Source organism: Cibotium barometz, unplaced genomic scaffold, assembly GCF_041138505.1.
Source record: "Cibotium barometz isolate CiBa-2024 unplaced genomic scaffold, ASM4113850v1 ctg453, whole genome shotgun sequence".
Lineage (NCBI taxonomy): Eukaryota > Viridiplantae > Streptophyta > Polypodiopsida > Cyatheales > Cibotiaceae > Cibotium > Cibotium barometz.
The window spans coordinates 1,047,872-1,065,201 of record NW_028229442.1 but is presented as its reverse complement, the minus strand read 5'-3'; the positions used below and the strand labels follow the sequence as shown (position 1 = coordinate 1,065,201).

General features: G+C 47.7%; 1 protein-coding gene across 1 annotated transcript in view; it reads left to right on the top strand.

Annotated features, from left to right (window-relative positions):
- The first annotated feature begins 788 nt into the window (after positions 1 to 788).
- Positions 789 to 17,330, top strand: part of LOC147602585 (uncharacterized) — a 76,962-nt gene continuing 60,420 nt past the window's right edge. The window contains exons 1-3 of the mRNA XM_086797850.1: positions 789 to 2,714; positions 5,073 to 5,299; positions 5,392 to 5,724. Coding sequence (XP_086653976.1) covers positions 1,068 to 2,714; positions 5,073 to 5,299; positions 5,392 to 5,724 — 2,207 coding nt within the window. The 5' untranslated portion in view covers positions 789 to 1,067. The remainder of the gene's footprint in view (positions 2,715 to 5,072; positions 5,300 to 5,391; positions 5,725 to 17,330) is intronic.

Sequence of the window (17,330 nt, the reverse complement as noted above, 5' to 3'; positions counted from 1 at the left end):
CTTGGAAAACCAGAATTAAAATTCCCTTATGATCCCAATAGTAACTTGGTTAAGATTCTTGGGGTTCATCTATATATAAAGGATTTGGTTCAAGTTCAACTTCGTACCCCAAATTTCTTCAATTAACACTTTATTGACCCGTTAGTTTTTAGGATTTACGTGTTGGTTTGCACAGATTTTCACGTTAATCTGAAGACTTGTGTGTTAGTCTTAAGGATTTACATGTTCATTCTTATGAATAACATGTAAATCTAAAGGATTTACATGTTAATTTGAAGACTTGTGTGTTAGTCTTAAGGATTTACATGTTTATTCTTATGAATAACATGCAATTGAAGTGTGAAGTTAGGGAAATTCAATTGATTTGACTCTTAATCCTTTGGCTTCCATAGCCAAAATTGATGCACAACCTTCACTTAGGAGTTCAGAACTTTCGATGGGAATCAACTCCAATGGGGCGCCAAGTTTGAAGACATCATACTCCTAGAATTGGTGCCCCCTAGGACCAATAGAGGTTAGAGAAGATCTAGTTGCATAGGGAGCATAATCTTAGACAAAGAACCCTGCTATCTTGCACGACACACAAGCTACTTTCCACACTTCACCACAAAACCCTCTAAGAGCAGCACAACAAGATGTATGTGGAGACCCCTACCATGCCAAATGGAGAAGAGGAAGCTTTATCTCAAACCCCATTGATCGCTTGCATAAATAAGATTTTCTTTCCAAAAGGCTTGCCTCCTTGAGAGAGAGAAAGAAACTCAGAATGATTGTCCTTGCTCAGACATGGCTACAACTTGCCTTTGAGTTATGCTATAAAAAAAAACTCAAAATGATTGTCCTTGAGACATGGCTACAACTTGTCATGCTCTAAAGAAATTCTCCTCGATCAGAAGTATGAAAAGTTAGTTTACATGGCTACAACTTGTTATGCTCTGAAGAAATTATCCTCGATGTCAATATAAACAAGTTTACAAGGCATTTTTTTGAGAGCAGCATCAATCCTTTCCATTTAGGTGAAGTCTTTACTGTCGTAGAAGCCAAGGAGCGATTTTTGATTGCAGGGAATGGGGTGGTTTAACGTTTCTTCCGCGGCCTTGAGGGCCGTGAAGTTACGGAATGCTCGGTTGCAGCGTTCCCTTTCGACTTTCAAAGCAGCAGGTAGGGAAACCCTTCTATCATTTCCAATTGCACAATCGTCTGCAGATGGGCATTTCGCTTCTGTGAAGAGGGCAAAAATTAGGTTTGAAGCTGGGATTATCCCAGTGTTGTCGAGATCCCTTCATGGAACTGCGGAGAGGTCTCAGCAGGCTCCTGTGCCGAGGGCAGTGCCCCTCTCCCGGCTTACTGATAACTTCCTCGATGGCACAAGCAGCGTTTACCTGGAAGAACTGCAGAGAGCGTGGGAGACCGATCCAAACAGTGTGGATGAATCCTGGAACAACTTCTTTAGGAATTTCACAGGTCAAGCATCTACCATGCCTGGCATCTCTGGACAGACAATTCAAGAGAGCATGCGCTTGCTACTGCTAGTTAGGGCTTATCAAGTGAACGGCCACATGAAAGCAAAGCTAGATCCCCTGGGAATGGAGGAAAGGCCAGTGCCTGTAGATCTGGATCCGGCTCTTTACGGCTTCACTGAAGCAGACTTAGATCGAGAATTTTTTCTGGGAGTATGGAGGATGTCAGGTTTCCTTTCTGAGAATCGCCCTGTGCAGACTCTCAGAGCCATTTTAGCCCGTTTGGAGCAGGCATATTGCGGTACTGTTGGATATGAGTACATGCACATTCCAGATCGTGACAAGTGTAATTGGCTTCGTGAAAGAATAGAAACACAGGCTCCACGGAAGTACAGTCCCCAACGGCAGGCCGTTATCCTAGACCGCCTCATTTGGAGTAGCACATTTGAGAATTTTCTGGCACAAAGGTGGACAGCTGCCAAACGGTTTGGCTTAGAGGGTTGTGAGACTCTAATTCCTGGCATGAAGGAGCTCATTGATAGGGCTGCAGATCTTGGTGTGGAAAGCACTGTTATTGGGATGCCCCATAGAGGTAGACTAAATGTTCTGGCCAATGTGGTGCGGAAACCCTTGCGGCATATTTTCAGTGAGTTCAGTGGTGGAATAAAACCTGCTGATGGTGAAACGGGGACTTACACAGGGAGCGGGGATGTAAAGTACCATCTTGGAACCTCGTATGATAGGCCTACTCGAAGTGGTAAGAGAGTTCATTTGTCTCTTGTTGCCAATCCCAGCCATTTAGAAGCAGTGAATCCTGTGGTCATTGGCAAAACAAGGGCAAAGCAGTATTATACCAAAGACAAGGACAGGACCAAGAACATGAGTGTGCTACTTCATGGAGATGGTAGCTTTTCTGGGCAGGGTGTTGTTTATGAGACCTTGCATTTAAGTGACTTGCCAAACTATACTACGGGGGGCACTATTCACATTGTTGTCAACAATCAGGTTGCTTTTACTACAGATCCGAAGGCTAGTCGATCATCGCCCTACTGTACTGATGTGGCAAAAGCTCTCAATGCACCTATCTTCCATGTCAATGGTGACGATGTGGAAGCTGTTGTTCATGTGTGTGAACTAGCAGCTGACTGGAGGAACATTTTCCATTCTGATGTTGTGGTGGACATAGTTTGTTATAGAAGATTTGGCCACAATGAGATTGATGAACCATCTTTCACACAGCCAAAGATGTATCAGGTACTCCTTTTCCAAGCACTCTATGAGTATATCATACTTCACTTTTCTTCTTTTTTTGTTGAGAGAGAGAGAGAGAGAGAGTCTTCAAAAGAGACAGAGGGCCTATGAGACGACCTAAAAGGTAGTACAATGTATCCATGATGAACTATGTATGTATGACCACACATTGTCATCATGTTGGGCCTGTGATACCTCAGTGATACAATTATGTCCATGGCATATCTCATCTCATCATGGAATGGAAAATAAAACATAGCTATCTCACTGGGGTGATACAAAACTGTCCATGGAAACTCATCATGGAATACCAAGAACATGGAACAGGAGAGGAGCATTAGTTCCCAATAGATGGTATACCACTCTCCAAAATATCAAGCATGGGGCTAATGAGTATGGCCGAGAAGTCTCCCTCAGGTATGTCATCTGGACAGGTAGCTCGATGGCGGTGGAGAATGTCCTGGATCTGGTGCTGACGAGGGGATCATGGCCGACGTTCGGGGGGCCGAGGGCTTCGGGCACGCTGGAATGCGGAGGCCCGGTCCGAGGTAACTCCTCTTGGGTGAGGCGGGTTTGGAGCAGACTTCGAGTCCACAGGATCCACTGTATGGGTGTCGGGTGTCCACCTCCTGTGTCCAGAAGAAATTGGTGATGGTTGGCTAGCGAGGGAGGGGTCGGGGTGGTGAGGGCCGAAGCTCTCTCAAGAAAGTGTCCCTGCGTCTGTGGAGCTCAAGTAGGAAGAGCCCTATGCAACGCTAGCGTGGGAAGTCTATGATCGTGGTGAGTGGACCAAATCCCTCACGAAACAGACAGTGAAACCTCCCCGGATCTCATAGTATACTGGGCAACAACATATGTAATGCGCCTCTGTCTCATCCTCTTTGCAGCATAATCGGCAGGTCCTCGCCTCTGTGGGTCCTTGTATGAGCTCTCCGGCTTTGAAGGCGCACTCAGCTCTACTTGTCTCCACTCTGAGGCGGTGGGATGAAATGCGTATCCGGCCAATTGCAATCCACATGGCATGGGACATGTGAACACTTAGGTAACCCGGCTGGTGGATGAATCCATCCTCAGTGAGCATGAGGAACTGATCTCTGTAGAAGTGCATCTTCGTTGGGAGCTCCGAAGGTGTGATCCATGTGCAGTGGGTGGAGGTTGAGAAGATCTAATCGGATAACCCGGTTGGTGTCCTCATGAGAGAGCCAGAGAAAAGGGGAGTCCAAGGTAGGTGGTCCATGCGGAGCCCATATACTAAGAACCAAGTGGAAACTAAGGCATACCATACTCCAGAGTGGCCCTGGAGTGCTAGTTGTCTCGAGGACTCTAGGGCAAAGCCTTGAGCACCTGTGGGGATCCATGTGACTGATGTGATGGAGGTATGTGACTGTCTGGAAGAGTGCATCCACTACCATCCGGGTTGTAGCAAACTCTGCCTGGATAATTTGGTGTGGGACTAATGGTTTGCTATGGATCATACGGGAGAACATGATGAGTTGGGGCCTCTCAACTTGCTGCCAATCCTCATCGGATAAATCTGGCCCGAGAAGGCTGCCCATACATCAAGGTTGGTGTGATGAGGGTGTCAAAAAGCCAACCCTTCATCCTGGGCTCCTGGAAATGTGCTTGGAAGCACTGTCACTTAATTAAGCTCAAGGTTGCATATCCTCGTGTCACTCTGGCATGTGCTGCGGGAAGCGTGGGCCACTGAAAGTGACACCAAGGTAGACATAGGACGAGACAATCTCCTCCGTATGTGAAGCTCAATTTGGATGTGAAGGGGCAGGAAGTATTGAAGACCATTACCTTGGTTTTACCAAGGTTAATAGAGTGGTCCCGTTGAGTGCAGAAGTCTTGCAAGGCATCCAATTGGCTTTGAAGCCCCTCACCTTGGGAGCTTGTTTAAGGCAAGGTTGCATCCGTACGTACGTACCTTATGATAAGGTATGTTTTAGTGTACGGTACGGTATTGTACCATACGGTACGGACTTTTGGCCCAAGATCCTCCTGTAGTTACTGATTTTGTAACTTCCGGGGGTTTCACAAAACACTTGACTTGACCATTAATGCAATTAGACACTTAAACCATAGCCACGGAACACATATTCATCATTACTTTGCATAAAACATAAAAGCTGGACAAAACATCCATAAATGCTGAAAATGGAGCTTGCACATGTGACATCGCATAGAGGCTAGAATGGGCCGACACCCCCCCCCCCCCCCCTTGGAGTATTTTATTACCCAAGGAGAATAATATCATGTATAAGCTCTCTGCCTGGTGCTTTTACTTGTCTGGCAACATCTTCCATGGCAACCTTGGGAAGAGTTTTATTGACAGTTTCTTTTTTTACTTTTTCGCAGGTTATAAGAAATCACGCACCAGCTGTAAATATATATGAAAAACAGTTGACTGATTCAGGAACGATGACAAAAGAAGAAGTTGACAAACTACATGAAAAAGTCATGTCTATCTTAAATGAAGAGTTCAACAATTGCAAAGATTATGTGCCAAGAACTCGAGATTGGCTCGCAGCCTTTTGGGCTGGGTTTAAAGGTCCAGAGCAGCTTTCTCGAATAAGGAATACAGGGTATGCATTTAGAAGCTAATTGCTATCACTACTAATTCTTTTATGAAATCAAACAATGCGATGCCATTAACATTGACTCTTTGTTTTGACAGGGTTAAGCCAGACATTTTGAAAAGTGTGGGCAAGTCCATCACAACTGTACCTTCTGATTTCCATCCGCATAGAACAATTAAAAGGACATATGATCAACGAGCTCAAATGATAGAAACCGAGCAAGGTGTAGACTGGGCCACTGCAGAGGCACTTGCTTTTGGAACACTTCTTGTGGAAGGCAATCATGTGCGGGTGAGTGGTCAGGATGTTGAGAGGGGGACTTTCAGCCATCGGCATGCTGTAATCCATGATCAGTTGACAGGAGAAAAGTATTGTCCGCTCGATCATGTAATAATGAATCAGGAAGATGAAATGTTTACTGTCAGCAACAGGTATAGAAACTGAGTAAACCTGTCCCTTTTGACCAAACACTTTTCTTATCCAAATCATGTGTAGAGTAAATATGGTCATCAGTCATTCATGATTAAGAACACATAAGCATCAAAGAAAGCATTTTATATGCATGGTTTACAACGAAGATTGTAGGGCTGGCCCTTATGGTTAATATGGATAGTAATTAGGACCTTAACTGTTTTTGCCAATAGGAGGTTTCTTGTCTCTAGGGGAAAGATTCAAGGATTTTCCAATAACTGTAAGATGTGGACTGATTGGTTTTCCATTACCCTAGATGGTAGAGACCTCACCGTTTAGGGATGCAAATATTTCTTAACTTTGAAACAACAAGGGCCATGTCGTTAACTGCAGGATATGCACTTGTTTATATTGCATAGTGGAGCATACAGTTGACCTAGAATAGAGCCTCAACACGCAGGCACTATATATTCAATGGTCTAGTCACACGTAGCTTAGAATGAGAAACCATCTAGTCCATAATTAAAGAGTCTGCCATGTACACTAGCCAAGCAAAACACCAACAATGTTTCAGTCAAGCTGTGGGAGTTGTGAAGTCTATTGGTGTACGGTTGTAGGGTGGCTCACGTAGCTTCAGGAAGGAAATGAAGAATACAAGAACAAAGCACAACTCACATCATTGATAAAGCACTTTATGTACTTAAAATAACATATCATTGTTTTGCATTTGGGATTGCATCACAAAGCCTGTGGAAGGAGTCGTATTGAACAAGGAAGAGGACACAACACGTTATTGCTTTATTGTCCTTCTTGATGAAGAAGGAGAAGGAGCTTTCCTCTCCTGCTTCTTTGTTCTTTACCTTTTTTTCCTCTTCCTTGAAGGAGGATATTACCCCTTCCAAGGTGAGATTAGGCAAGTTTTTTAATGTGGTGACGAGGTTACCATAGGAGTCTTTAGGCATTGACTTGATAAGTACAGCTATGGCTACATCTTCCTCCAGATTGGCTTTGAGTAGTGCAAGCTGGTTCATTAGGGACTTCATCTTATTCACATGAGCGTCGAAGCTCTCATGTGACTGCATCATGAGTCCATAGAACTCAATCTGGAAGCAAAACTCAATATAGAAGTCGGGAGATCTGCTACATGATGTATGAAGGTGTCAGACAACCCTAGAGCTGTCAACCCAACGGCTTTCTGATCTCTGAGCTTCTAGGCTTTTAATGCTGCTTCTTTCCCTTCTTCGGGCATTTTTTCTTCCTCCTCAATGTAAGGCCATAGACCTTCACGCATCAAGCTGAAATTCAACTTGGTCTGCTAAGTGTGAAAGTTGTCCCCATCAAACTTTTCAATGAACTAATGTGAACCCATAATGATGGAGACAGGGGGTCTTAGCTCTTATTGATGAGCCAATGTCTACCCTTACAAATAAAGCCCAAAATTAAGGTTTCTAGAAATTACGATTTTTGAAAATTAGGGTTTCTAATCAGGGAGGTTTTCAAAATTGATGATATAGCATGCTATAGAAACCCTCTAATGCTGGTAATGCACCCTCAATTTTGAAATTTATCTAAGTAATTAAGAGTCATTACTTTGATTAGGTAGATTTGTAGAGAATGGAGAAAAAGCCTGTTGGCAGCAACAAATCGTGGGTAACCGCATGGGTGCTCATAGCAAGGCATGAGCGTATGCTCTGATACTATATCTTGATAAAACCCTAGTCTATGGAGATTCAAAAGGGAACAGGGCTATGGCTATGGCATTGCAAAGAGAGAGAGAAAAGAAAAGAAAAGAAAAATAAAGTTGTATTAACGTCTTCAAAAGGCCAAAATGACCTATGAGACCAAAAGGTTACATCATATCCATGAGGTACATCATCCTGGGTACAAAATAGTAATAAAGAAATACATCCCTCATGGGCCGCTGTGACAAGGTGCTCAAGGTGGTAAAACTGAGCTGGCACGAGAAGGTCCTGCGATGATGGGAGATGATGGCCTGGATCTTCCTGTGGTGGCGTGGCCGTGGGCGAGGGCCATGGGGTTTGGGGCGTCGAGCTCTGAATAACTCAGTGGCTCTGTCGAGTATCACACCTCTTGGCCAAGCTCCTACACTAGCCTTTGGTCTGGGTATGATGGGTGGATCGGCCCTCCAAGTGCTGGTATGGAAGAAGTTGGTGAGAGCTCTTTGTGCTGGTTCTCTAGCAAAGTACAGCTGATCTGGATCTCACTAAGGACTCCCTGTGTCCACGGAGCTCTAGAAGAAAAAGTCCCAGGCATCTCTGATCCGGGAAGTCCATGATCTTGGAAAGTGGTTCCAACCCAGCTTGGAAGAGGCAGTGGAACCTTCCCCGAATCTCACAGTACACGGGGCATCGGCATATGTAATGGTCCTTTGTCTCGGGCTCTGTGTGACAGAGCTGGCATATCCTGTCCTTTGGTGCGGCCGCCCTAGGCCCATATCTGGCAGTCTCTACTCTCAGTTGGTGGGACGAGGTGCGGATCTGGCCGATCGCACATCTCACCCCAAAGGATAGGTGTATGTCCATGTAGCGTGGACGGATGATGAACCCATCCTCTGTCAGGCATAGGAGGTGATCTCTGTAGAAGGCCATCTTTGTCCCCAGTGGACGACTAGGTGAACTCCATGTCCTCTTGAGTATCCAGTCTGACAATGTCCTTCCTGATAACCCTGTTCCGCTCTGTGCGGCTAAGAGCAAATGATGGGGCCTCTATGCTGTACTGGAAGGGGGGAAGTGCCTCCATGTGCATACCGTGCATGCCAAACCAAGTGCCTACCTATGCATACCAGCACTTTGTATCTCCCTCAAGTGTCAAGTGTCGCGAGGACTCCAGGGCTAGCCGGGGGTATCTATCAAGTGGAAGCACCCATAGCCTATGCTAGTATTATGTGACATGTGAGGTCTTTGACCGTAGTAATCACAACCTTAGTCTAACTAAACTGCACTTAATGATGTTTAAGAGATAGACAAATATGTGTCAATGCAATGCAATGCAGCTATATTAGATGAATGGGTTACAATGAGATCCGAATAGATCAATGATGCTGAATATGCTGCCTATATGCTGAATATACTGATATGCTGAATGAACTATTGTCCCACTGTCTTTCCCTTGTCTCGTGGGAAGGAAACGCTGAAGGGATGGCTTTGGGACTGATGCAATGCTGATGTGATGCTGAAAACGCAGATGTTCTCCTGTTACCTGGGAAGGAAACGCTGAGGAGATAGATGCGATTGGCTGAATCTGCTGTTTACTGATGTAGATGCTGAACTGAATGCTTTGCTGGACTGAATGCGTTGAGGGCTGAAACGCTGCAGTCAGATGTTATGATGGACTGAAATGCTGAGGTCTCTTTTTATATGGGGAACAGGTGCTGGTCGGCCAGTTTGGTTGCAGTCGGCCAGATGCACATGCCCACGACTGCCATATAATGCCATAAAAGGCTGGTCGGCTGACTTAAATGCTGTCGGCTGGTTTATACATGCTGTCGGCTGCCTCCACAAGCCCCCAAATGCTTGTCTAGATGGCTAATGCGATGCTACAATGCTGAATCCAACCCATACCATGTGGTACATGCTGAAAACATTCATTTAAATGTCCATAAAATGCTTGATAAATCCTGATGATGTTTATGATGCTAAAATGATGCCTTGTCACTTTACACCTGAAGGGTGTGCACGTGACATTCCCCACTGCTAAACTGTTGTTGGGTGGTATACCTGGCAACCTTCGACTCCTCAGGGGATCCTTCTCCTCCGAACCACTGCCCCTTCGACTCCTCTGGGGATCCTTCTCCTCTGAAGCACTGCCCCTTCTGTCTTCTGCTGCCGGGACTGAGGTCGTCTGCAGGAGTGAAATCCTTTGAGCCAAGACTCTATGTACTGCGGGAACTGAATGGCAAATGCTGCTGAAACTGCTTGGAAATACCTGAGTCACCCCTGACCTGCCTGTGGAAACCTTTCACCTACCATCTCCGTTGTTCCTGAAGCTCTGAACCTCTTGAGGCGATGTTGGAGCAAACTTCCGTCTTCTGTGGAAGAGAAACCCCCTGCTGCTGCCAGTTGAAGCCCAAAACTTATGTCCTCCTTTGATGATGGATGTCATTCTTCCCCAGAGGGTTCATGGGCAAACATGTATGCCTTGCAGATGCAAGACTGACTGCTAAGATATCTGCTATGCAAGCCATGTGCAACCCTATATGCTGTGCAAGAATGCAGATGGTTGGGTTACTAATGCATACCTAAGGGAAAATCCCTAAGGGTGGCCTGCAAGAATTTGAGAACTGGGTTTAACTGTGCGGAAGCGATTAACATGATGTCTTACTGTATGACTGATGGAATGAACATGATCTAAGGCTGGTTACCCTGTAACGCTCTGATACCAATGTGACATGTGAGGTCTTTGACCGTAGTAATCACAACCTTAGTCTAACTAAACTGCACTCAACGATGTTTAAGAGATAGACAAATATGTGTCAATGCAATGCAATGCAGCTATATTAGATGAATGGGTTACAATGAGATCCGAATAGATCAATGATGCTGAATATGCTGCCTATATGCTGAATGAACTACTGTCCCACTGTCTTTCCCTTGTCTCGTGGGAAGGAAACGCTGAAGGGATGGCTTTGGGACTGATGCAATGCTGATGTGATGCTGAAAACGCAGATGTTCTCCTGTTACCTGGGAAGGAAACGCTGAGGAGATAGATGCGATTGGCTGAATCTGCTGTTTACTGATGTAGATGCTGAACTGAATGCTTTGCTGGACTGAATGCGTTGAGGGCTGAAACGCTGCAGTCAGATGTTATGGACTGAAATGCTGAGGTCTCTTTTTATATGGGGAACAGGTGCTGGTCGGCCAGTTTGGTTGCAGTCGGCCAGATGCACATGCCCACGACTGCCATATAATGCCATAAAAGGCTGGTCGGCTGACTTCAATGCTGTCGGCTGGTTTATACATGCTGTCGGCTGCCTCCACAAGCCCCCAAATGCTTGTCTAGATGGCTAATGCGATGCTACAATGCTGAATCCAACCCATACCATGTGGTACATGCTGAAAACATTCATTTAAATGTCCATAAAATGCCTGATAAATCCTGATGATGTTTATGATGCTAAAATGATGCCTTGTCACTGTACACCTGAAGGGTGTGCACGTGACACAGTATGTCACTGTTTGGAATAGAGCCTCTGTGACTATCGGTGCAGCGCCCATCTCTGCCCGCACAATTTCATGTGGCACTGATGGTTTACTCCTAATCATGCGTGAGATCATCGCCACTAGGGGCCTCTCCATCGGCTTCCACCCATCATATACCTCCTCTGTATCTGTCTCGGCCGGCTCTCTCCTCTGTCTCCTCCTGTGGTATAGGCTAGGACCCCAGATGGGGGCACCATACAGTAGTGCAGGTGTAATTAGAGTATCAAATAGCCAAAGCTTCGTCCTCGGCTCCTGAAACTGTATCTGTGAGCATTGCCTCTCTAGCGAGCCAAGGGCTGCATATCCCCTCGTCAATCTAGCGTCGGCCACCTTCCGCATCGAGAACTGAGGTCCAACAAAAGTGATCCCAAGGTATACATATGAGGTAACATACTCCACAGGCTCTCCACTGTATGTAAACTGTACTGCAGATCTAGTTATCTATTGTGAGGAGGTGTTAAAGATCATGACCTTGGTCTTTATATGGTTCATAGTAAGGTCCCGGTCCTCGCAAAAGGCCCATAATGCATCCAAATGCCTCTGCAGCCCCTCTGGTGAATCAGAAATAAGAACAATATCATCTGCACACAAGAGGATCGGTATCAAGCCTCCTGCCAAATGTGCTCGTGGTCCTCCCTGTCTGTCTATGTAATCCGAGATCTCATCAATGTATAGACCAAATAGAGTAGGAGAGAAGGGGCAGCCCTGCTTCACCCCGATAGTGCTGCGTATGATCTTTGAGTCACCTCTTGGAGCCCGTACTCTGCCTGTGATGACTGACTCATAGAGTGTAATGATCCCCCACAACATCTCTGCTGGCACTCCCATATCCTGCAGTCTCTTGATCAGTCTGGCCCGTGGGACAGTGTGAAAAGCTTTCGGGAAATGCACAAAGCAACAAGATATCCATTGCCCGTGAGCTCTCCCCTCCTCAATGATCCCCCGTAGTGTAAAGATATGATCTAGTGTGGAGTGCCCTCTCCTGAAGCTTGCGTGCCTCGGTGCTCTGAGTCTCTGCTCCTCGGACCATCTACCAAGCTCATGCTCCAAAATCGAACCATAAATCTTGGCCAAGGTGTGACCAATCATGATAGTCCTATAGTTGTTGGGATCGATGGGGTCACTTGCTTTCAAGATAGGTACAATAGTATTCGATGACCAGCTGACGGGGAAGCCCTCACAGAAAGCCCTGTTAAACATGTAAACGAGTAAAGGGGCTAGCGTGTCTCTAGCATGGGAGAAATGCTTGGTGAGGAGTCCATCATGATCCTGTGCTCTCCCAGTCTGCATCCTGTCAATAGCATCTCTCACCATGCTGAGGTGAAAGAAGGAAGAGTGTGGGGGACGAGGTTCAGGTGGATGGGGGAGAGGTGGCTGCTCGGGGACATGGTAGAGAGAGGTGGCATAGGTGTGCCAGGTGTTGGGTGAAGTAATTGGAGTGGGAAGGCGATGATCTTGGAAGATCCTCCGGGCCTCCTTACAGTCCCTTCCAAGAAATAGCTGGTATAGCTCCTGCTCAAACCTGGCTAGGTAGGCTCTCTTCTTTCTCCATGTGAGACGTCGAAAGATCACTCGCGCCTGCTAGTGAGTGGTGGATCCTAGTGCCATCTCCCGATGTAGACGGGCTCGGGTATCATGACATTCCTCGTCGTACCAGCTATTCTGTGGGACAGTCCCTCCTGGTGATGTAGGGGTGGCTCTGGATTGTGGGAAGGCGGCTGCAGCGGACGTATGGAGGGTGGCTGAGAGGTGTGTAGTAAGCTCAGCAAGTGGGATGTGGGGGTCGAGGTCGGAGAGGATACGGTAGACGTGATTAGAATAGATGGAAGAGGTCTCCTAGGTGAAGTGGTATCTCGGATGGTGATGGGGCAAAGCACGTGTTTGCATGGTGTATCGGCATGTGAGGGAGAAGGCCAGGTATGCATGGTCGGCTGCAACACCGATGGGGCGAGGAGAGATGGTAAACTTTGGAATGAGTGGGATCAGAGAGAGGGATTGCATTAGATAGTCCATTGTACTAGCTCCATGTCCGAAGGGGTAGGAGGTGAAGGAGTTGGATCTAGGCCATCTAGCCAAGCCGTTATAAATGGCTAGCCTATGAGCCCCACCGAGGGCTAAGAGATACTCTCCATATTCTGTGCGGGGGGCTGCTGTATCCTGTGATGTCCGCTGCAGATCCGTACCCACCGTGTCAATCTCCTGGTACATGGGATCATCTGTCTCAAAGAAGGGTACCTGTGCACCTGCGGTGCGGGCATTGAAGTCTCCAGCGAGGAGGATGTCCCTAGACTGGAAAACTTCATAATGTCACCATAAAGGGGCAGGTACAGGGACTCTCCATGGGTGGCATATTTAGAATTGGAGGGTGCAAAGTAGCACACTGCAAGGTAGATGTCTCGGGCCCTCTGTCTCTGGATCCTCACCCACAAAATCCGTGCAGCCTTATCCCGTCCGACCACCTGTATCACATGTTGAAGGTCCTCCCTGTATAGTAAAGCCACCCCTCCCGACCCCCGGGTACCCCCTACTGTGTGGGCAGTGAGAAGACTCCCATCTGTATCCTCTCACCTCTGGAAGCTGACTCCCCTGGCACTGATGAGTCTCTATTTATAAGACCAGGTCTCTCCCTCTAAATGTCTTCTCAAACAGACCTGCATTTGTCCTCAAGGCGCCATTGCAATTCGTAACCGCAATCTCTAGCTTGGTCTCATAGGTCTCGCACTGTCATTGGGCACGTCGCTCGGTGATGATCACCCTCCCATCTGTGTACATTGCCCATTTCCCTGCCTTCCGTGCATCCAAGTTGCGTGGCATGCACTCCCTCCTGTGTGCCACCTGTGCTAGTGTGAGATCGTCTTCAAGGTAAGTCTTTTCTCCTCTTAGTGACCGCCTTTTGACAAGGAATGCTTGCCTCACCGAGAGAGAGAGAGAGAGAGAGAGAGAGAGAGAGAGAGAGAGAGAGAGATTGTATTAACGTCTTCAAAAGGCCAAAATGACCTATGAGACCAAAAGGTTACAACATATCCATGAGGTACATAATCTTGGGTACAAAATAGTAATAAAGAAAGATAACAAAAATCTAGAACTTTAAAATCTGATCTAGGTACATGAGCAGAGAGCTCTCATATCACCCTAATACATCCCTCATGGGCCGCTGCGTGGTAAAATTGAGCTGGCACGAGAAGGTCCTGCGATGATGAGAGATGATGGCCCGGATCTTCCTATGGTGGCGTGGCCGTGGGCGAGGGCCATGGGGTCTGGGGTTCAAGCTCTGCATAACTCAGTGGCTCTGTCAAGTGTCACACCTCTCGGCCGAGCTCCTACACTACCCTGTGGTCTGGGTATGATGGGTGGATCGACCCTCGAAGTGCTGGTATGGAAGAAGTCAGTGAGAGCTCTCTGTGCTGGTCCTCGAGCCAGTACAGCTGATCTGGATCTCACTAAGGACTCCCTGTGTCTACGGAGCTCTAGAAGAAAAAGTCCAGGCATCTCTGATCCGGGAAGTCCATGATCCTGGAAAGTGGTCCGAACCCAGCTCGGAAGAGGCAATGGAACCTCCCCCGAATCTCATAGTACACCGGGCATCGGCATATGTAATGGTCGTATGTCTCGGGCTCGGTGTGACAGAGCTGGCATATCCTGTCCTCTGGTGCGGCCGCCCTAGGCCCATATCTGGCAGTCTCTACTCTCAGCTGGTGGGACGAGGTGCGGATCTGGCCGATCGCACATCTCACCCCAAAGGATAGGTGTATGTCCATGTAGCGTGGACGGATGATGAACCCATCCTCTGTCAGGCATAGGAGGTGATCTCTGTAGAAGGCCATCTTTGTCCCCAGTGGACGACTAGGTGAACTCCATGTCCTCTGAGTATCCAGTCTGACAATGTCCTTCCTGATAACCCTCTTCCGCTCTGTGCGGCTGAGAGCAAATGACGGGGCCTCTATGCTGTACTGGAAGGGGGGGAGTGCCTCCATTTGCATACCGTGCATGCCAAACCAAGTGCTTACCTATGCATACCAGCACTTTGTATCTCCCTCAAGTGTCAAGTGTCGCGAGGACTCCAGGGCTAGCCGGGGGTATCTATCAAGTGGAAGCACCCATAGCCTATGCCAGTATGTCATTGTCTGGAATAGAGCCTTTTTGACTATCGGTGCAGCGCCCATCTCTGCCCGCACAATCTCATGTGGCAGTGATGGTTTACTCCTAATCATGCGTGAGATCATCGCCACTAGGGGCCTCTCCATCGGCTTCCACCCATCATATACCTCCTCTATATCTGTCTCGGCCGGTTCTCTCCTCTGTCTCCTCCTGTGGTATAGGCTAGGACCCCAGATGGGGGCACCATACAGTAGTGCAGGTGTAATTAGAGTATCAAATAGCCAAAGCTTCGTCCTCGGCTCCTGAAACTGTATCTGTGAGCATTCCCTCTCTAGCGAGCCAAGGGCTGCATATCCCCTCGTCAATCTAGCGTCGGCCGCCTTCCGCATCGAGAACTGAGGTCCAGCAAAAGTGATCCCAAGGTATACATATGAGGTAACATACTCCACAGGCTCTCCACTGTATGTAAACTGTACTGCAGATCTAGTTATCCACTGTGAGGAGGTGTTAAAGATCATGACCTTGGTCTTTATATGGTTCACAGTAAGGTCCCGGTCCTCGCAAAAGGCCCATAATGCATCCAAATGCCTCTGCAGTCCCTCTAGTGAATCAGAAATAAGAACAATATCATCTATCAAGCCTCCTGCCAAATGTGCTCGTGGTCCTCCCTGTCCGTCTATGTAATCCGAGATCTCGTCAATGTAATCCGAGTTCTCGTCAATGTCTGTCTGTCTGTCTATGTAATCCGAGATCTCGTCAATGTATAGACCAAATAGAGTAGGAGAGAAGGGGCAGCCCTGCTTCACCCGGATAGTGCTGCGTATGATCTTTGAGTCACCTCCTGGAGCCCATACTCTGCCTGTGACTGACGCATAGAGTGTAATGATCCCCCACAACATCTCTGCTGGCCTGCAGTCTCTTGATCAGTTTGGCCGGTGGGACAGTGTGAAACGCTTTGCAAATGCACAAAGCAATAGTATATCCATTGCCTGTGAGCTCTCCCCTCCTCAATGAACCCCCGTAGTGTAAAGATATGATCTAGTATGGAGTGTCCTCTCTTGAAGCCTGCGTGCCCGGGTGCTCTGAGTCTGCTCTCCTCGGACCATCTACTAAGCTCATGCTTCAAAATCGAACCATAAATCTTGGCCAAGGTGTGACCAATCATGATAGTCCTTTAGTTATTGGGATCGATGGGGTCACCTGCTTTCAAGATAGGTACAATAGTATTCGATGACCAGCTGACGGGGAAGCCCTCACATAAAGCCCTGTTAAACATGTGAACGAGTAAAGGGGCTAGCGTGTCTCTAGCATGGGAGAAATGCTCGTTGAGGAGTCCATCATGATCCTGTGCTCTCCCAGTTTGCATCCTGTCAATAGCATCTCTCACCATGCTGAGGTGAAAGAAGGAAGAGTGTGGGGGACGAGGTTTGGGTGGATGGGGGAGAGGTGGCTGCTCGGGGACATGGTAGAGAGAGGTGGCATAGGTGTGCCAGGTGCTGGGTGAAGTAATCGGAGTGGGAAGGCGATGATCCTGGAAGATCCTCCAGGCCTCCTTACAGTCCCTTCCAAGAAATAGATGGTATAGCTCTTGCTCAAGCCTGGCTAGGTAGGCTCTCTTCTTTCTCCGTGTGAGACGTCGAAAGATCACTCGCGCCTGCTGGTGAGTGGTGGATCCTAGTGCCATCTCCCGATGTAGACGGGCTCGGGTATCATGACATTCCTCGTCGTACCAGCTATTCTGTGGGACAGTCCCTTGTGGTGATGTAGGGGTGGCTTTGGATTGTGGGAAGGCGGCTGCAGCGGACGTATGGAGGGTGGCTGAGAGGTGTGTAGTAAGCTCATCAAGTGGGATGTGGCGGTCGAGGTCGGAGAGGATGCGGTAGACGTGATCAGAATAGATGGAAGAGGTCTCCTAGGTGAAGTGGTATCTCGGATGGCTATTGAGCAAAGCATGTGGTTGCATGGTGTATAGGCATGTGAGGGAGAAGCCCAGGTATGCATGGTCGGCTGCAACACCGATGGGGCGAGGAGAGATGGTAAACTCTGGAATGAGTGGGATCAGAGAGAGGGATTGCATTAGATAGTCCACTGTACTAGCTCCATGTCCGAAGGGGTAGGAGGTGAAGGAGTTGGATCTAGGCCATCTAGCCAGGCCATTATAAATGGTTAGCCTATGAGCCCCGCCGAGGGCTAAGAGATACTCTCCATATTCTGTGCGGGGGGTCGCTGTATCCTGTGATGTCCGCTGCAGATCCGTACCCACCGTGTCAATCTCCTGGTACATGGGATCATCTGTCTCAAAGAAGGGT